Genomic DNA, 22,161 nt, shown 5'->3' with positions numbered 1-22,161 from the left:
TTATGTACAGTAGTTGTGTTTGATTGAAAACTTTATTAACAGATTGCAGAATGAGTACAGTACATAGATGTAGCAGTACTGTCTATCTGTATGTCATGTATGTCATATATGTCCTGATGAATTGAAAATGGGGGACCCTGATGTAAACAAGACGAAAGTCTTTCTCTGGTCTGCATCCCCTTAACAATTGTGTGTATTGAGCTGTACTATATTGTACCCATTCTGCAATCTGTTAATAAAGTTTTCAATCAATCAATCAAAACAGCTCAATACATACAATTGTTAAGGGGATGCAGACCAGAGTTTGTCTTGTTTACATCAGGGTCCCCCATTTTCAATTCATCATAAACAGGGGTGTAAAAAGTACCCAGATATTATACTTTACTACTACTATTATACTAACTACACTGTACAACTGTACAAGCAAAACTGTACATTGGAATATTGACGAAACCATACTTGGTCATTTACTGTACATTGGAGGGGGTTGGGTTAGGACATTTACAGGGGCCAGTTTCGAATTGCAGTCTCCCGTAGTTGCTCTTTGAGAGTGGTTTTGAAAGTGGGTAGTGATTCACATTCCTTTACAGCAGGGATCAGCAACCTTTTTGATACGAAGTGCCATTTTAAAATGTTCTTGTTAACCAGTGTGCCATATCAATGTTAAGGTTAATTATGACACCACATCACAATGTAAATCTCCAACAGATCTGTAATTCTATTCCATCCATATAGGCAACGTGCATAGCAATAGTTTTAATAACCATTTTCCTCTCATAAATATATAAGAGAATGCTGCCGTCTTTATGAGATGCTTGCTTGCCATACCTGGACACATTCAGTCTTGTCTGCCTCATCCTTTAAAGTTCTCATGTTTGGTCTCAAAATGGCGTTTAACACTCAATGTTCGGCAAATAACAACAGACTGACCCTTCTCATTGGCTCTGACCATGAAATATCCCTGGTATATCAGTCAACCTACAGTACCATAAATAACAGGCTGTGCAACTGCCAATGGCTGTGAAAGAGGTAACTCAACATTTCCAAAAAGGTTCCTCTTACACATTTGCTAGTGTGCCATGTTGGTTTAGATAATGTGTACCAATGGTGGCACTCGTGCCTAAGGTTGCTGACCCCTGCTTTACAGCTTTGGGTAGGGCGTTCCACATCGATGTGGCATAATTGCAAACCGTGTTTAGTCCCTTGTTTGAGCCGAATCTGGGTTTAACATGATTTGTGGAGCTCCCTCTGGTGTTGTGATCGTGGTATTCACTGACCTTTGGGAAGTATTTTGACATGTACATGGGTACCTTAGTCGTATAGTGTATCTTGTTGACCAGGCCCATTGCAAGTTGCTGTACTCTGTCGTCTACTCTAAGCCATCCTAGGTTGTCAAAGTGGGCAGGGGTGAGGTGGGTTCTAGGAGTAAGGTCAAGCAGTAGTCTGACCAGTTTGTTTTGAGATCTGCCAGGTTATGACATTTATGCTTCTACCTAAAACCAGGTTATGTGAGTAGCTGGGATTGGTTCAGGTTCTGATATTGCTGTACAGGCCAAGATTTCACTGATCGCTTTAGTACTTAGACACATAGCACTATGTTGTATCCTCTCACCAGGCTCCAATGCAATGGGGCACATTTTCACATGATGTTGCTGTCAATGACGCATTATACAAAATGGTCATCAGTAGTGGCCACAGAAATAAACCCATATTCCATAATGGGACTTGAGTATACTGAATATTTGACCATACCAAATATCTCATATAAAAGGCCTTCTAGTAGGCCAGTTGACTAACTCACATAATTAGCATCATATAGCCACAATACTAACTAACAATGCTTTACTTTTTCTCTTTCCTTGGCATGTCTCCCAGGGGGCCCGGAATCACTACTTACTGGTCTGTTTAGTCCTATGTCATTCCTCATCTCTCCTGCTCCATCCCTCATCTGCTGACTGTGGTCATCCTGTCCTGGGTGTGTTTGGTCTCCTGCTCCACTCTTCTTCAGGCTCTGTGATCCTGCACCTTTTTAGGGTGGAGGATATCGGCAGCCATTGGACGTGGTTGGCTGCCTGAATTTAGCTTAAGTCTATTGCTCTTTTTGCCCAACAAAGTAACTGCAATTTTTTTGAGGACCAGCACCATGAAAGGACAAGACAATCTGAATGTGTGCACATAACCTCACCATGCTCACTGAGAACACCTGCACAATGAGGATTACAGTTGATCACAAATGATGTGCTTGTTTATGTGTTGTGCTTATAGTAGTAGTGTTAGCTTGTGTGCTATTTGATTGTTTTTATTTACACTGTTTCTAAACAACTCCTAACTGATCAGAAAAAGATACTGGAATATGTTGTTTCTTTACACATATGTTGGATTATGTAATTGGTTTGTCTTTTTTATTGGTTTGTCATGACAAACCAATTACATAATCCAACATATGTGTAAAGAAACAACATATTCCAGTTAACGGTATATATTTTTAATGATTCGTTACGGCGAAATCAATACTTACATTTGTATAAATTGCATTAAGCGGACCTTAGTATTGCTGCCTGGCTGAGGGGCTTGTTGCGGCTCATGTGCATGCGCACGCTCGGCCAATCAGAGCAACGCGGAAGGGCTTGTTGCTTACCGAAAGTATTCACGCGGTTGGGGCTCCTTTTGCACAAATTACTGCATCAATACAGCTAAATATATACTTTTCCACGATATTCTAATTTATTGAGCTGCACCTGTACATCACTGTGCTCAGGAGGCAAAACGATGTCTAACATGCCTGCCATGTATCACAAACAGTACTGTATTTGCAAATCTGGTATGTCATAAATGTATAGATGTAGCAGTACTGTCTATCTGTATGTCATGTATCAAGTTTCAAGTTCAAGTTTCTTTAATAGTTGTCATACAGAAGTACAGAATACTTTTATACAAAATGCTTCTTTCTGTTACGCTCCAGAGACTGTGCTAGACAAAAGATAAGTGAAATAAAATAGTATAGCATGTAAAAAAAATAGAAGTAAAAATAGAAGTCACGTACGTAGACACAGTGTAAGGGCCATATGAGTGTTTTGATTATGTCGGTAGCTTCTCCGATATATATATATATATTTTGTAATTGTGTTTAGTTTAAGGCACAATTAGGCACCGGTGTGTAGAGGCCAAGGCCAACTTTTTGGATTTGTATTGCTAGAATATTAGAATTAATTTTGTCTAGAATAGTGTCTTATTTATGTTTGAACACTAGAGGGCTCACCGCCTCCATTATAGCCAGCTGGAAGTCATGAGATTACTTGAATGTAATTCAAGCATATATACCTTTAGGAGTTGAACATGAAGTAGTATTTTAACTTTGGGTGGAATAAAGTTTTAGAAACATTTGGGATGAATACACCTTTAAAGCTATTTGTGGGAATACACATACAAAAATAAAAACGAAAGAATGGAAAAACATGCAGAACTGATCGCTAATGCTGTCACGTCCCTGATGAAGATGAACAGGAGCACTTGGATTGGCAAGGTATTGTATTGGAGCGGACCCACGACAGGATGAAGGATGACAGGATGGGTCAAGCGCAGATGACATTTCAATGGCAACCCCCCCAAAGGAATGCGTGTGTGCTGCCCATCTCACATGTGTTACAAATAAAGACTTCATAGTCCCATTTCATTCATTTATTCATTCAAACGATTTGGGGTTATAAGCTTTAAAAGGATTTGGGGAAGACACCATAACACAATTGGGTATTCGAACCTTTAAAACCATTTGGGTGGAATACACCTTTAAAATGATTCGGGAAGACACATTTGGGTATTAGAACCTTTAAAACCATTTGGGTGGAATACACCTTTAAAATGATTCGGGAAGACACATTTGGGTATTAGAACCTTTAAGACCATTTGGGTGGAATACACCTTTAAAATGATTCGGGAAGACACATTTGGGTATTAGAACCTTTAAAACCATTTGGGTGGAATACACCTTTAAAATTATTCGGGAAGACACATTTGGGTATTAGAACCTTTAAAACCATTTGGGTGGAATACACCTTTAAAATGATTCGGGAAGACACATTTGGGTATTAGAACCTTTAAAACCATTTGGGTGGAATACACCTTTAAAATGATTCGGGAAGACACATTTGGGTATTAGAACCTTTAAGACCATTTGGGTGGAATACACCTTTAAAATGATTCGGGAAGACACATTTTGGTATTAGAACCTTTAAAACCATTTGGGTGGAATACACCTTTAACTGTCCTGCTACTGTTGCATCACTGTGATGTACTGTCCTGCTAACCATTTGGGTGGAATACACCTTTAACTGTCCTGCGACTGTACACCTACTGTACTGCTACTGTACACCTACTGTACTGCTACTGTACACCTACTGTACCGCTACTGTACTGCTACTGTACACACCTCCTGCACATTGTGATGGGGCTGTCCTGCTAACCATTTGGGTGGAATACACCTTTAACTGTCCTGCTACTGTTGCATCACTGTGATCCACTGTACTGCTACTGTATTATAACCTTTAAAACAATTTGGGTGGAATACACCTTTAAAAGCATTCGATTTGGGTTATAACCTTTAACACTATTTGGGTGGAATACACCTTTAACTGTCCTGCAGCCATTTTACCACTGTCCACTGTACTGTACAGTCCTGCTACATCACTGTCCTGCTAACCATTTGGGTGGAATACACCTTTAACTGTCCTGCTACATCACTGTGATGTACTGTCCTGCTACATCACTGTAATGTACTGTCCTGCTACATCACTGTCCTGCTACATCACTGTCCTGCTACATCACTGTGATGTACTGTCCTGCTACATCACTGTCCTGCTACATCACTGTGATGTACTGTCCTGCTACATCACTGTCCTGCTACATCACTGTGATGTACTGTCCTGCTACATCACTGTAATGTACTGTCCTGCTACATCACTGTCCTGCTACATCACTGTCCTGCTACATCACTGTGATGTACTGTCCTGCTACATCACTGTCCTGCTACATCACTGTCCTGCTACATCACTGTCCTGCTACATCACTGTGATGTACTGTCCTGCTACATCACTGTCCTGCTACATCACTGTCTTGCTACATCACTGTCCTGCTACATCACTGTCCTGCTACATCACTGTGATGTACTGTCCTGCTACATCACTGTCCTGCTACATCACTGTCCTGCTACATCACTGTCCTGCTACATCACTGTGATGTACTGTCCTGCTACATCACTGTCCTGCTACATCACTGTGATGTACTGTCCTGCTACATCACTGTCCTGCTACATCACTGTCCTGCTACATCACTGTCCTGCTACATCACTGTGATGTACTGTCCTGCTACATCACTGTCCTGCTACATCACTGTGATGCTACATCACTGTCCTGCTACATCACTGTGATGCACTGTCCTGCTACATCACTGTGATGCTACATCACTGTCCTGCTACATCACTGTGATCCACTGTCCTGCTACTGTTGCATCACTGTCCTGCACAGTACAGGACACAAAATGATTTAACTGCCTCTCTCATATTGTCAAACAAAGTAACAAGCACCTGTTTGTTTCTTTTGTGACGTTTTTCTTTAATACAGGCAATTATACTTTTGAGTCAACTACTGTACATTAACTTACTTTAGGATAATAATAAAACCATATTAATAAAAAGATAATAATAGTGTTCTCTGGGCCCCCCCCCAGTGCTGGGCCCTTGGAATCATCCTAAGCTACCCCCCCCCCCCCCCCCCCCCCAGCTACGCCCCTGTGTGCGCGCACTGCGCCGGCAGAACAAGATGTCTTTCAGTAAAAACCAGACCAGCTGTGCAATCGAATTTAATTAGCTAACTGGCTCTCTCTTTCTCTCTCTGCTCTCTCTGCTATCTTTACTAAATATAAACGTGCAAGTACATGGTGTAGTAGGACTGCTATCTTTACTAAATATAAACTTGCAAGTACATGGTGTAGTAGTAAGCCATCTCCAAGTGGGCAAGTGATGTGGTGATTAGAGGCACGACCTTTTATTCATATTTTGAAAGTAATTATATTCTCTTATTTCCAGGACCACATAACGATACGAAGAGGCCAGCCAGAGGCCTCTCTCATTGTACTGTACTTGTCTAATAGATGAACCCTTCAAGAGCAACGGGTACAGGGTCGATATGACCCTGATGTAAACGAGACACTAATCTCTCTACCCCGCGCTCGGTTGCTAACTTGCTATTGTTTTTTGACAGTCTGCCGTGAACATGGGAAATAATTGCGACAGCTCTGCTGTAAACACTGGGAATAACCTTGGTTGCTATGCCCACCACACAAAACCGCAAAACTTCACCCTGGACTCCGGTTTTCAAAGACCGGGGTTGCAGTGTAGCAAATCCCCGGTTGTGTGTGGCCGAACAGTGCAACTGCTCACATACAATCATGGTTATATTAAATCCAGCGCTCGTGTGGACTGGGCCTAACTTGCCTGCCATTACGTTGCGTTCTGAAAAGCGAAACTGACCCTGAAAACGAAACGAAAATGGCCCTGTGTGTAACTGCAGCCGTCTCTGTGCTAACAGTCAAGTTTTCAGTACGAGAAGACAAGACAAAACTTCTTTCTCTGGTCTGCATCCCCTTAACAATTGTGTGTATTGAGCCGTACTGTATTGTACCCATTCTGCAATCTTGTTGAAATAAAGTTTTCATTCACACTCAAAATCTGTGTTCATTTTTTATTTTGCATACTAATATTCTGTGTCTTGAGTCGTACTTGTATTGAAAAACTGATTTTATATGTCTGAGGAGAAGACCGGTACTCATCATCTTCGTCTCCACAAAAAGAAAAATGACATGTGAAGTATGTTGTGTGCCAGGTTCAAACAGTGCTGTATATGTACAGTTTATTCCTACTCCTATCCAAGCTCCGGGAGGGTCATCAAAGAGAAGTCGGGTCATCAAAGAGAAGTCGCCTATTCTCAGTCCTTGCCCCACAATGGTGGAATGAACTACCCACCCCAGTTAGGACAGCCGAAACCCGTCCAATCTTTCGCCGTCGACTAAAGACTCACTACTTCAACCATTATCTAAATAAAACAAATCTAACCCTAACTAACCTTACTGTCATGCACTTGTCCTAATAAACTAACCTACACTGTAGCACTCAACACTTTATGAACATTGTTACTCAGCTGATAGAGTTGTGCCCTTCCTGATGGCTTGTCGTACAGAACTTGTAAGTCGCTTTGGATAAAAGCGTCGGCTAATCATAAATGTCTAGATGTAACATTACTGTCTATGTACCTATGTAAACGAGACGAAAGTTAAGTTGAAAATGGGGGAAGGTAAGTTGAAAATGGGGGATCTATGTAAACGAGACGAAAGTGAAGTTGAAAATGGTGCGCAGTAGTGCAAATACTTGTCCAGACCACGAAGCCCCGCCTCCAACACGTCCAGCCTGGCTCTGCGGCTCTGCAGATACCCCCTATTGCAAACACCAGCCAGCGGCCCAACCACCAGCCAGAGGGGCCCAACCACCAGCCAGAGCGGCCCAAACACCAGCCAGGGGCTCAAACACCTGGACAAGAGGCAGGGGAACTATGTGAGAATGCTATTCAGGCGCAGTGTTCAGGGTAACAGAGCATGAGGTGAGGCGGACCTTTAAAAAAGTGAATATCAGGAAGGCAGCAGGTCCAGACGGCATCCCCGGCCGCGTCCTAAAAGTCTGTGCCGACCAACTGGCCCCAGTATTCACTGACATATTTAACCTGTCCTTAGAACAGGCTGTCATCCCCACCTGCCTGAAGAAGTCCACTATTATCCCTGTACCCAAAAAATCCAAGCCTGCTTGCCTCAACGACTACCGCCCTGTAGCTCTCACCTCCATAGCCATGAAGTGCTTCGAGAAGCTGGTAAAGGGCTACATCTGCTCCTCCCTCCCCATCAACATGGACCCCCTGCAATTTGCATACCGCCCCAACAGGTCCACGGAGGACGCCATATCCCATGTGCTGCACACAGCAGCATCACACCTGGACAAGAGGCAGGGGAACTATGTGAGAATGCTATTCATCGACTACAGCTCGGCATTCAATACCATAGTCCCCTCCATACTCATAGCCAAGCTCAGGGACCTGGGCTTGGGCTATGACCTCTGCCAGTGGGTCTTGGACTTCCTGACTGGCAGACCCCAGGTGGTGAGAGCAGGCAACTGCACCTCCTCATCCATCACCCTCAACATAGGGGCCCCCCAGGGCTGTGTTCTGAGTCCCCTCCTCTACTCCCTGTACACACACGACTGTGTGGCTCAGCGGAGTAGCAATACAATCGTCAAATTTGCTGACGACACAGTGGTGGTGGGCCTGATCTCTGCCAACGACGAGAGGGCCTACCTGGAAGAGGTCAAGGTCCTGGCGGGATGGTGCCAGGAAAACAGCCTCTCCCTGAACGTCAGCAAAACAAAGGAGATGATTGTGGACTTCAGGAGGTCGGGGGTCAAGGACTACAGCCCCCTCAGCATCGACGGGGCACCGGTTGAGAGAGTCAACAGCTTTAAGTACCTCGGAGCCTACATATCCGAGGACTTGACATGGACCACACACATTAACAGTGTTGTGAAGAAGGCACGACAACGCCTCTACTTCCTCAGGCGCCTAAGGAAGTTCCAAGTCAGCCAGAAGATCCTTAAGAACTTCTACTCATGTACAATAGAGAGCATCTTGACCGGCAACATCACCTCCTGGTTTGGGAATAGCACTGCACAAGACCAAAGCAGACTACAAAGAGTGACACGTTCAGCCGAACGCACAATTGGAGGGGGGCTCCCCACCCTCCAGAACATTTACTACAAGCGTTGCAAGGGCAAGGCTAAGAGAATCATTAAAGACTCCAGTCACCCGAACAACTGCCTCTTTGAACTGCTGCCGTCAGGCAAGCGATACAGGAGTCTCAAGGCGAGCACAGAAAGACTCAGAAGAAGCTTCTATCCCCAGGCCATCAGGCTGCTAAACGAACAATGAATGAACACTACACAACAACAACCACCAAACGCACATAGCACACACATCCACACGCACACACTCACTTTAAACAAACACACTGTAGCACCCACTCCACACACTTATAGCACACACCCACTTTAAACAAACACACTGTAGCACCCACTCCCCACACTTTATATTTATGGATGAAGGATTGCACTACAACTCGTACACCTTACTGTAAATTGTACCTAAAATTGTACCTCATCCCATTTCTGCTTTGCACTAGATAGTACTGTACATTAGTACACTGCATAGTATTGTGTATTGTATATTATATGGTAACTCAGAACATTGTACATACTGTATGTCTATACCGAACACTGTGACCTCATTTTCTTCTTCTAAATTCATGCTATATTATGTTATTATGTTATTTGATACTATCTTGTCTAGCACAGTCTCTGGAGCGTAACAGTAAGAAGCATTTTGTATGAAAGTATTCTGTACTTCTGTATGACAACTATTAAAGAACTTGAACTTGAACTTGAGAGAGCCCCCCCCCCCCTCATCCGCATGGCAGTAGTGCACATCAGTGGACAGGCCCCGACGCCCCGCCCACTCCAAGTACAGGCCCAGAAGCCCCGCCCACTTCAAGTACAGGCCCCGAAGCCCCGCCCAGACATTGGGCTCTGCGGCTCTGCAGATTTACCCTGTTGGATGAGAGCCTCTGCAGATACAGTCCTGAGTTTAATCACTAGGGGGAGCTCTGACGGTATAGTGTATTTTATTGTGTGGTGAGGCCTGCAAAAACTGATAAAACAAGGTTGTGTTTAATTAGTTTTATTTTTTTTTTTCATTTTTTTCAACCTTTTCACTCAACGGTAGTAAAACTTTAGAACAGTCTTTAGGTTTGAATGTAATTTGAAACATGATACAAAAGAAATGGAAAAATAAAAAATACTGTATATAACATTACAAAACAAGATAGGATTCAGAAGTACATCACTTATAAAGGGAATAGGGTTACAGTAGTCAATAAGACTTGGTGTTCACTGAGACAGTGGAATAACATATTGCATAGCATATAAACAGTTTGCTACCTCGTGTTTCAGAATAGATCTATAAGAAATATGCATATTGAAAGTAGCAATACAATTAATTTAACTACCTTTTGAAGGTAAATGTTTTAGGTCATGGTAGATGCCATTTTCCTGTGAGCATATCAGTGGACAGACCAACTCAAGTCTGTTTGTCCCTCTCTGCTTTTATCATTGTCTTTGGTCCACTATTCTAGATGGTTTCCCAAGCAGACTCATTGGCCTATTGCTTGATCGTGACGGGTGCGATCTTCTATTGCTTGATCGTGACGGGTGTGATCTTCTATTGCTTGATCGTGACGGGTGCGATCTTCTATTGCTTGATCGTGACGGGTGCGATCTTCTATTGCTTGATCGTGACAGGTGCGATCTTCTATTGCTTGATCGTGACGGGTGCGATCTTCTATTGCTTGATCATGACGGGTGCGATCTTCTATTGCTTGATCGTGACAGGTGCGATCTTCTATTGCTTGATCGTGACGGGTGCAATCTTCTATTGCTTGATCGTGACGGGTGCGATCTTCTATTGCTTGATCGTGACGGGGGCGATCTTCAGAACGGTTGCTTTCAGGGAGTGGTTGTGTCTTTTCGTGGTTTTCCAAAACATCTGTTGCCTTCTGGACTGTTTCCTCCTCACGAGACTGGAGCTTCTGGGATACACGCCATTGAGGTTGGCCTCGCCACAGTCACTGAACCACCAGCCACCTGCAAACAGAGTAACGTTCATGTTAAAGAATGCGGTTGGCCTCGCCACAGTCACTGAACCACCAGCTTATTGAATTCCCCCTGTAATCCACCGCACGGCAGCTATTGTGCTTTTATGTCATGCTCGGGTTGGGATTCTACCATCGAGGAATCACAACCCGAGCATGATATTAAGAGCACAACGGCCACCGTGTGAATAATGCTCAATGGATGTTGATTGACTTTTAGAAAAACAGGCTTACCTGAGAGAAGCTTTGCACAGTGGAGGTCTGCGCTGGGATCGTTGTCTCTGTCTGGGGTAGAGAAGGGAAGACCTGAGGGTCCGGTGCTCATGGCGCTCTTCAGAACCCCAGGAGAGGCCTGGTCCAGATGAAGGGCGTAGTTCTGCTCCTCTCCATCCAAGTGGAAGCGGTAATGAGTAGACTCTCGCTGTCCCCTCCAGTCGGAGAGTTCCACCTGCAGAGTGTACTGGCCTCGCTGGGTCAGAGAACGGATGTTCTCCAGTCCGAGCCAAAACTCACCTGGGGGGGGGGGAGAGAGGAGAGAGAGAGAGAGAGAGAGAGAGAGAGAGAGAGAGAGAGAGAGAGAGAGAGAGAGAGAGAGAGAGAGAGAGAGAGGTTATTGTTGGTGTGACTGAGATTCATAGTGAACTGCTATGTTTCAGGAAAGGAGTTTTTTTTTTTTTATGGCCTTTGTTCGTCAAAGCTATCGCTCACCATTCAGGTTGCCAAAGCCTCTTCGATAGTCTCTCCACAGCTGATTGAAGTTCTGGGATCCATCTTGCCGTCTCTGGATGACGGTCCATCCACCTTCTGTGAGGGAAAGGAGGGAGGAGGTCAGATTCCTGGCACCTTGAAGACTAGCGGCTTTGTCTCGTCGGTCCAGATTTCAGAAAAACCCCTGGGAGGACTTCCCCCACTCCCTCACCTGAGGTCATGTCACAGAGGACGTCCAGAGAGTCGGCGTTGGGCGGCTGGACCGTGTGCACACCGCTACGCCTCTCGCCGCGCAGGAACAGCTCGTGGCAGTCAGCGGCCAAACCTGAAAGCAAAACGCGAAGCAGGTCAGATCATTTCAGAGTCGACAGAGTGATAATGTGTTAACGTTGATGTTCTCCGTCCATACTAAGCACTGCTTGTGTCGTTAGAAAAGTAGGTGAGTTGGGGAGAGAGAAATGCTGGTGTCCTAGTTTTCCTTGATCTTTGGACTGCTTTATGTGCTGCGCTGCCAACCGGTAGCTATTGTAGACTCGGGGGTAAAGGTACACTTTCCTCTCGTTACGACACTTTGCAGATAGTAAATGAGTCATAATTCATGTGGGCAGATATAAAATGACCTCTCAGATTATTTTTCTCTTCAGAATAGACCATATTTTTTTGTTTAAACTTGTAGAGGATGCCATGTACATCTTGTCCATATACCTGAGCAATTTATATAAAAAAGTATACAGTATATATACATGTGTGTGTGTGTGTGTGTGTGTGTGTGTGTGTGTGTGTGTGTGTGTGTGTGGGTGTGTGTGTGTGTGTGTGTGTGTGTGTGTGTGTGTGTGTGTGTGTGTGTGTGTGTGTGTGTGTGTATATATGTTGATTTGCAACAAGACTTTTACTGTTGCTGGTTTGAAGCTGTCAAGTACCATTTTTTGTTTTTACGATCAGCGGTTCTGACCAGTTGTAAGCATTTAGTGGGAAGGCTAAAGGAAAACCAAACTAGGGGAAAGGTTGTTTGTCGTCGAGGGCAGTTTTAAATCTGTGGTGTGAAACAAAACGTTCCAGTTGACTCCAGACAGTATAGATATGTTGCTCACCAGTTGGAGCAGTGTTTTCTTCCACGGGTTCCTTCAGAGCCATCTCTTCATCTCTGCGTCTGTGTGACTTCAGCTGTTTCTTTGTGACCTGAAGGAATAGAATAGAAAGGGGGGAATAAATGGTTAACCTTTTTTTTCTCCACCAATAGATGTTGAATCTGAGCACAATAGAGGTTGAATCTGACCACAATAGAGGTTGAATCTGAGCACAATAGATGTTGAATCTGAGCACAATAGAGGTTGAATCTGAGCACAATAGAGGTTGAATCTGAGCACAATAGAGGTTTAATCTGAGCACAATAGAGGTTTAATCTGAGCACAATAGATGTTGAATCTGACTACAATAGATGTTGAATCTGATCACAATAGAGGTTGAATCTGAGCACAATAGATGTTGAATCTGACCACAATAGAGGTTGAATCTGAGCACAATAGATGTTGAATCTGAGCACAATAGATGTTGAATCTGACCACAATAGATGTTGAATCTGAGCACAATAGAGGTTGAATCTGAGCACAATAGAGGTTGAATCTGACCACAATAGTTGTTGAATCTGACCACAATAGAGGTTGAATCTGAGCACAATAGAGGTTGAATCTGACCACAATAGATGTTGAATCTGAGCACAATAGAGGTTGAATCTGAGCACAATAGAGGTTGAATCTGAGCACAATAGAGGTTGAATCTGAGCACAATAGAGGTTGAATCTGAGCACAATAGAGGTTGAATCTGAACAATAGAATGCAGGTCTGGATGGACGCACCTTGCTCTGGAGAGTCTGCAGCTGGATGCTCTGCTTCTCCAGTTTGTCCTGCTGGTGCTTGATCTTCTCCACCAGGTCATCGATGCGTTTGTTCTGGGCCTCCAGTAACCTCTGAGGACAAGCAGGGGAACTCATGAGCTCCAAAACATCTCTGCACATTTCCTAGTGACCACTTTTTGCATTTCATCTGTAATCTAGGAATCCTTGTTGCTTTTGACTTTCTACGACTTACCACCGGTGCTTTAATAAAACATAAACCGCTCTCTCACCTGGATAAAGGGGACACCGCTGTAGTGGCTGTTGTTGCCCTCCGACCCCCCCTCCTGTAGGGCCCCGTCCAGCCGCTCCTCCAGCCGCTCCATCCGGGCCCGAATGCCCTGGTTCTCCGCCTTCATCTCATCCACCTTCATCCTCACTTCATCGGCCAGCTCCTCCGCCAGCCTCTCCCTCTCCGTCTCTCTGGCGCGGGTCTTCAGAGCTTCGTCGTGGTCCACGCTCGCCCGCTCCAGTCGGGCCACGGTGCTGTTGAGCGCCTGCAGCTTTCCGGTGACGTCCCTCATCTGGACCTTGGACTTGTCCACGTGTTCCTTCAGCGCCTGACCCAGCTGGAGGAGTCCGTGGGCCACGATGTTCACGTCGTCCCAGGAGGCGTGCCTCTCGCTGCCGCCGCGCGAGCCTCTCTCGGAGGGGAAGCCGGTTCCCACGTCCAGCAGAACGGCCACCAGAAGAAGCAGGAGGGGCAATGACGTGTTCATGTTTGATCGTGTCTGTGGTCCCAGTGAGGTAAGGAGTGCTCGTCTCAGTTCCATGTATCTGTGTGTCTTGTGGGGCGGCTGGCAGGAGGTTTATATATCCTGCCTGCCCCATGCTCCCGGACAGAGGCGCTCCGATTGGCTGCTGGAGCCGGGGGTGGGCGTGGAGATGTCCAGTTCCCCCTCTTTCATTTGAGCACTTGGACCATGATGCAATGAACTCTCTCTGTTACTCACTTGAATACAGATTAGAGATTAGAGATCAATTTGAATGCATTGTCATCTGGAATTCCTGTGCCAGACTACTTCAAAAATGATTAAGAGAGATTAATAAATTCCTCCCTATAAATGATAAATAAATGCACCATTGATTTTCATGAGAGAATATGAGGGATCTTTTTTGTAAGACAACTTGGCATTTATGAACCAGTTATGATTACAGTTGCTCTTGATTCAATGTAAAAACATTATAGCATACAATACAAGGCATATAAATGCAGTACACTTGTGAATGCATTTATATACTGCAATTCGAAACTGGCCCCTGTAAATGTCCTAACCCAACCCCCTCCAATGTACAGTAAATGTCCTAACCCAATAATACACGAGACCCTCTTCTTGGGACCAAGTAAGGTTTCGTCGATAATCCAATGACCAGTTACCCCACCCCACCCCGCCTACCCACCCCACCCAGAAAACCACCTCCAATGTACAGTTCCCCCCCCCCCCCCACCCCACCTACCCAACCCCCCCCCTCCACCCAACCTACCCAACCACCGCCAATGTACAGTCCCCCCCAACCCCCCCCCCTCCACCCAACCTACCCAACCTCCTCCAATGTACAGTTTCTTCATCAAATGTATATACTCTCTTTTCTGGACTCTTTTTGTATCACAAACAGTTCTGTATTTGTAAATCTGGTATGTCATAAATGTATAGATGTAGCAGTACTGTCTATCTGTATGTCATGTATGTCATATATGTTATGATTAATTGAAAATGGGGGACCCTGATGTACAGTAAACAAGATGAAAGTCTTTCTCTGGTCTGCATCCCCTTAACAATTGTGTGTATTTAGCTGTACTGTATTGTACCCATTCTGCAATCTGTTAATACAAATTTCAATCAATCAATCAATCAATAAATGGAACCACAATATAAAATTTCCAAATATACGGTAAATGATTTTTTTTTTAAATTGCGACTAAGTCAGGCCAGTAACTCCCAATGTTCCTCAGACTACATCTAAAAAAGGAAGAAAAAAAGGCTCCCTGGTCAGGAATGCAATAAAAATGGTCTCTGAGATGTTTGGACCAGTGTGAGAAGTAGGTGAGAGTTCAGCCTGCGGAGCGTGAAGCGGCAGCCAGGGGAGGAACACCAGCCAGAGGGGCCCAAACACCGGCCAGGGGCCCAAACACCAGCCAGGGGCCCAAACACCAGCCAGGGGAGGAACACCAGCCAGAGGGGCCCAAACACCAGCCAGGGGCCCAAACACCAGCCAGGGGAGGAACACCAGCCAGAGGGGCCCAACCGCGTGAACACTTTCGGCAACCAACATGACCTTCCGCGTTGCTCTGATTGGCCGAGCGCGCGCATGAGCCGCGACAAGCTCCTCAGAGGCAGGAATACTAAGCTCCCCCTTAAGATCCAGGAGAGAGGAGAGAGGCTGAAAACCTGCAGTTCTTGCCCGACTGATGGGAGCCGAATCCCGGATCCGATTTTTCTGATGAATACCCCCAAAACATGGAGGTCCCGAACGCAATTTATACAAAGTATTGATTGCGCCATAACGAATCATTAAAAAAATATACGCTTAACACCAGCCAGGGGCTCAAACAACCGCCAGGGGCCCAAACACCCAATAGGGGGTATCTGCAGAGCCGCAGAGCCAGGCTGCACGGGTTGGAGGCAGGGCTTCGTGGTCTGGACAAGTATTAGTGGATTGGACAAGTATTAGTGGTCTGGACAAGTATTTGCACTACAGCGCACCATTTTCAACTTCACTTTCGTCTCGTTGATTGATTGATTGATTGAAAAGTTTATTAACAGATTGCAGAATGGGTACAGTACAGTACAGCTCAATACATACAATTGTTAAGAGGATGCAGACCTGAGAAAGACTTTCGTCTTGTTTCCATCAGGGTCCCCCATTTTCAATTCATCATATGACACACACGACATACAGATAGACAGTACTGCTACATCTATACATTTATGAGTCTTATGACATACCAGATTTTCAAATACAGTACTGTTTGTGATACTAAAAAAATCCAGAAAAAGAGTGTATATACATTTGACATAGAAACTGTGCATTGGAGGAGGTTGGGTAGGTGGGGTGGGGCTGTACATTGGAGGTGGGGGGGGTTGGGTAGGGGGGGGACACACTGTACATTGGAATACTGACATACATTTGACATAGAAACTGTACATTGGAGGAGGTTGGGTAGGTGGGGTGGGGTTGGGTGGGGCTGTACATTGGAGGTGGGGGTGGGGTACATTGGAATAATGACAAAGCCATGCTAGTTTACATAGATCCCCCATTTTCAACTTACCTTCCCCCATTTTCAACTTAACTTTCGTCTCGTTTACATAGGTACATAGACAGTAATGTTACATCTAGACATTTATGACATACCAGATCTAGTAATAATAGAGTAAACTTGTACATAGACAGTACTGCTACATCTAGACATTTATGACATACCAGATCTAGTAATAATAGAGTAAACTTGTACATAGACAGTACTGCTACATCTAGACATTTATGACATACCAGATCTAGTAATAATAGAGTAAACATGTACCCATACAGTGTTACATCTAGACATACCAGATCTAGTAATAATAGAGTAAACTTAACTTTCGTCTCAGTAACAATGTTCATAAAGTGTTGAGTGCTACAGTGTAGGTTAGTTTATTAGGACAAGTGCATGACAGTAAGGTTAGTTAGGGTTAGATTTTTTTTATTTAGATAATGGTTGAAGTAGTGAGTCTTTAGTCGACGGCGAAAGATTGGACGGGTTTCAAAAAATGGACTCTTTATACTCTCACGTGCTCCAGTCCACACGCATGCGCATACACATTGCGCACTCCAACACATAGCGAGAGAGCCCCCCCCCCCTCATCCGCAATACTTGTCCAGACCACTAATACTTGTCCAGACCACTAATACTTGTCCAGACCACTAATACTTGTCCAGACCACTAATACTTGTCCAGACCACTAATACTTGTCCAGACCACTAATACTTGTCCAGATCACGAAGCCCCGACTCCAACCCGTCCAGCCTGGCTCTGCGGCTCTGCAGATACCCCCTACTCCAAACACCCGCCAGGGGCCCAAACACCCGCCAGGGGCTCAACACTGCTGTCATGACAAACCAATACAAAAATCTTGATTTACCCGGTGGCCACAACAACACACAGTACCTACATGCATCATTGTTTACAATGAACGGTGGGGCTAATCTAAAGGACTGGACACGGACGCGTTAAACGAACCTAAAGTTAGTTGTTCACCAACAATCTACAGACAAACAAACACAGAACCGGACTGTTATATTAAATTAATTGATTGCTGTTTAACACGTCCGTGTCCAGTCCATGTTTGAAAGTGTTCACGTGGCCCAACCACCAGCCAGGGGAGGAACACCAGCCAGAGGGGCCCAACCACCAGCCAGGGGAGGAACACCAGCCAGAGGGGCCCAACCACCAGCCAGGGGAGGAACACCAGCCAGAGGGGCCCAACCACCAGCCAGGGGAGGAACACCAGCCAGAGGGGCCCAACCACCAGCCAGAGGGGCCCAAACACCAGCCAGAGGGGCCCAAACACCAGCCAGGGGAGGAACACCAGCCAGAGGGGCCCAAACACCAGCCAGGGGAGGAACACCAGCCAGAGGGGCCCAAACACCCGCCAGAGGGGCCCAAACACCAGCCAGGGGCCCAACCACCAGCCAGGGGAGGAACACCAGCCAGAGGGGCCCAAACACCCGCCAGAGGGGCCCAAACACCAGCCAGGGGCCCAACCACCAGCCAGGGGAGGAACACCAGCCAGAGGGGCCCAAACACCAGCCAGGGGAGGAACACCAGCCAGGGGCCCAAACACCAGCCAGGGGCCCAAACACCAGCCAGGGGCCCAAACACCAGCCAGGGGAGGAACACCAGCCAGAGGGGCCCAAACACCAGCCAGGGGCCCAAACACCAGCCAGGGGCCCAAACACCAGCCAGGGGCCCAAACACCAGCCAGGGGAGGAACACCCGCCAGAGGGGCCCAAACACCAGCCAGAGGGGCCCAAACACCAGCCAGGGGCCCAAACACCAGCCAGGGGCCCAAACACCAGCCAGGGGCCCAAACACCAGACGCCTGGGAAGTTCTATTGATTAGGTGCAGATGAGAAAGAAGGGATCAATATAAACCCAATGACTTGGTGGTGCTTGGATTAAAAGGTTCATTCAAATGCAGATTTGTATTTGTGACACGGTCATGAAATGCTTTAATATCATAAAACTTTCGTAGTTTAGTGAACATCTGATTCTCCCCCCTTTCTGTAATTATGGTGTAATTCCTAACCCCCCTGCCTGTTACTGTTCCGCAACAGTAAGTTACTTCCTGGGTAGGCCTGATTGGCCCCGACAGGCACGTGACAGACCTTGCAATCAAAAGTTAGGGGGCGCACTGAAATTATGGCAAGGGTTATTAGCCCCCTAACTTTTGATTGCAAAGTCTGACATTGACCCCCTTTTCAGGAGTTGACCTAGAGCCCACCAAGGTCATGCATATCAAGTTTGGTCAATGTCAGACCTTGCAATACACTGTAAGGCTACTGTCCTGCCTCACTTCCAGTGATGAAGCTAAGCTATGCTAACGGAGTGTCTATTCCCAAAGCTAAATGCACGCACAGAGACAAAAAAGGTATGTATCTTCTTGTCTAACTCCAGGGAAGATGTTAAATAAGCTAATTTCCCAAAATGTTGGAGTTCCCCTTTAACAGCGCCTAAACTTAACCTTTCTAACCATAACCAACTCCGAAACAATGCCTAACCTTAACCAACTCCGAAACAATGCTTAAAGTTAACATGCCTAAACTTAACGGCGAACGAATGCATGTAAAAAAAAAAAAAAGGGAAATTGAATGGGAATCGAACTTGCCAGCAACGGACAGTAGGATCCACACCAATGCAACGCTGCCAATTGAGCTATTTTTGGATAGTGAAAAATGGGGTATTACTGCTACATAATGCTGCCGCGGAGCGTGCCGCGTGGCAGAGAAAGTTGCGCGTCCTGAGGCTGCCGCGGGGCGTGGCCGCGCCTGTCACATGCCTGTCGGGGCCAATCAGGCCTACCCAGGAAGTAACTTACTGTTGCGGAACAGTAACAGGCAACCCCCCTACCCAACCCCCCCCCTCCACCCCACCTACCCAACCCCCCCTCCACCCCCCTACCCAACCCCCCCTCCACCCCCCTACCCAACCCCCCCTCCACCCCACCTACCCAACCCCCCCTCCACCCACCTACCCAACCTCCTCCAATGTACAGTTTCTTCGTCAAATGTATATACTCTCTTTTTTAGACTCTTCTTGTATCACAAACAGTACTGTATTTGTAAATCTGGTATGTCATAAATGTATAGATGTAGCAGTACTGTCTATCTGTATGTCATATATGTCATATATGTCCTGATGAATTGAAAATGGGGGACCCTGATGTAAACAAGACGAAAGTCTTTCTCTGGTCTGCATCCCCTTAACAATTGTGTGTATTTAGCTGTACTGTACTGTACCCATTCTGCAATCTGTTAATAAAAATGTCAATCAATCAATCAATCAATCAATGGAACCACAATATAAAATGTCCAAATATACGGTAAATGATTTATTTTATTTTATTGCGACTAAGTCAGACCAGTAACTTCCAATGTTCCTCAGACTACATCTAAAAAAGGCTCCCTGGTCAGGAATGCAATAAAAAGGGTCTCTGAGATGTTTGGACCAGTGTGAGAAGTAGGTGAGAGTTCAGCCTGCGGAGCGTGAAGCGGCAGCCAGGGGAGGAACACCAGCCAGAGGGGCCCAAACACCGGCCAGGGGCCCAAACACCGGCCAGGGGCCCAAACACCAGCCAGGGGAGGAACACCAGCCAGAGGGGCCCAAACACCGGCCAGGGGCCCAAACACCAGCCAGGGGAGGAACACCAGCCAGAGGGGCCCAAACACCGGCCAGGGGCTCAAACACCGGCCAGGGGCTCAAACACCAGCCAGGGGAGGAACACCAGCCAGGGGAGGAACACCAGCCAGGGGCCCAAACACAGCCAGGGGCCCAAACACCAGCCAGGGGAGGAACACCAGCCAGAGGGGCCCAAACACCGGCCAGGGGCCCAAACACCAGCCAGGGGCCCAAACACCAGCCAGGGGAGGAACACCAGCCAGAGGGGCCCAAACACCGGCCAGGGGCCCAAACACCGGCCAGGGGAGGAACACCAGCCAGGGGAGGAACACCAGCCAGGGGCCCAAACACAGCCAGGGGCCCAAACACCAGCCAGGGGAGGAACACCAGCCAGAGGGGCCCAAACACCGGCCAGGGGCCCAAACACCAGCCAGGGGCCCAAACACCGGCCAGGGGCCCAAACACCAGCCAGGGGCCCAACCACCAGCCAGGGGAGGAACACCAGCCAGAGGGGCCCAAACACCGGCCAGGGGCCCAAACACCAGCCAGGGGCCCAAACACCAGCCAGGGGAGGAACACCAGCCAGAGGGGCCCAAACACCGGCCAGGGGCCCAAACACCAGCCAGGGGCCCAACCACCAGCCAGGGGAGGAACACCAGCCAGGGGCCCAAACACCGGCCAGGGGCCCAAACACCAGCCAGAGGGGCCCAAACACCGGCCAGGGGCCCAAACACCAGCCAGGGGCCCAACCACCAGCCAGGGGCCCAAACACCGGCCAGGGGCCCAAACACCAGCCAGAGGGGCCCAAACACCAGCCAGAGGGGCCCAAACACCAGCCAGGGGCCCAAACACCAGCCAGGGGAGGAACACCAGCCAGGGGCCCAAACACCGGCCAGGGGCCCAAACACCAGCCAGGGGAGGAATACCAGCCAGAGGGGCCCAAACACCAGCCAGGGGAGGAACACCAGCCAGGGGCCCAAACACCGGCCAGGGGCCCAAACACCAGCCAGGGGAGGAATACCAGCCAGAGGGGCCCAAACACCAGCCAGGGGCTCAAACACCAGCCAGGGGCCCAAACACCAGCCAGGGGAGGAACACCAGCCAGAGGGGCCCAAACACCAGCCAGGGGCTCAAACACCAGCCAGAGGCCCAAACACCAGCCAGGGGCCCAAACACCAGCCAGGGGAGGAACACCAGCCAGAGGGGCCCAAACACCAGCCAGGGGCCCAAACACCAGCCAGGGGCCCAAACACCAGCCAGAGGAGGAACACCAGCCAGAGGGGCCCAAACACCAGCCAGGGGCTCAAACACCAGCCAGGGGCCCAAACACCAGCCAGGGGAGGAACACCAGCCAGGGGCCCAAACACCAGCCAGGGGCCCAAACACCAGCCAGGGGAGGAACACCAGCCAGAGGGGCCCAACCACCAGCCAGGGGCTCAAACACCAGCCAGGGGAGGAACACCAGCCAGAGGCTCAAACACCAGCCAGGGGCCCAAACACCAGCCAGGGGCTCAAACACCAGCCAGGGGCCCAAACACCAGACGCCTGGGAAGTTCTATTGATTAGGTGCAGATGAGAAAGAAGGGATCAATATAAACCCAATGACTTGGTGGTGCTTGGATTAAAAGGTTCATTCAAATGCAGATTTTATTTGTGACACGGTCATGAAATGCTTTAATATCATAAAACCTTCGTAGTTTAGTGAATGTCTGATTCTCCCCCCTTTCTGTAATTATGGTGTAATTCCTAACCCCCCTGCCTGTTACTGTTCCGCAACAGTAAGTTACTTCCTGGGTAGGCCTGATTGGCCCCGACAGGCACGTGACAGGCGCGGCCACGCCCCGCGGCAGCCTCAGGACGCGCAACGAGGCTGCTGAGAGCTGAGCTGCAGCGC

At 47.3% G+C, this 22,161-nt stretch overlaps 1 protein-coding gene across 1 annotated transcript; it reads right to left on the bottom strand.

Annotated features, from left to right (window-relative positions):
• Positions 1–10,601: 10,601 nt before the first annotated feature.
• LOC311231855 (angiopoietin-related protein 4-like) lies at positions 10,602–14,109 on the bottom strand (the record flags this gene model as incomplete). The annotated part of the gene is made up of 7 exons (XM_084318476.1): positions 10,602–10,783; positions 11,026–11,304; positions 11,500–11,595; positions 11,711–11,824; positions 12,591–12,678; positions 13,355–13,465; positions 13,624–14,109. 7 exons carry the CDS (start codon positions 14,107–14,109, stop codon positions 10,602–10,604), a joined length of 1,356 nt encoding a protein of 451 aa, XP_084174602.1.
• Between the last annotated feature and the right edge of the window lie 8,052 nt (positions 14,110–22,161).

Source organism: Notolepis coatsorum, assembly GCF_963971535.1.
Source record: "Notolepis coatsorum genome assembly, chromosome: 7".
NCBI classification, from domain to species: Eukaryota; Metazoa; Chordata; class Actinopteri; order Aulopiformes; family Paralepididae; genus Notolepis; species Notolepis coatsorum.
This window is presented reverse-complemented; position numbering and strand designations above follow the sequence as displayed.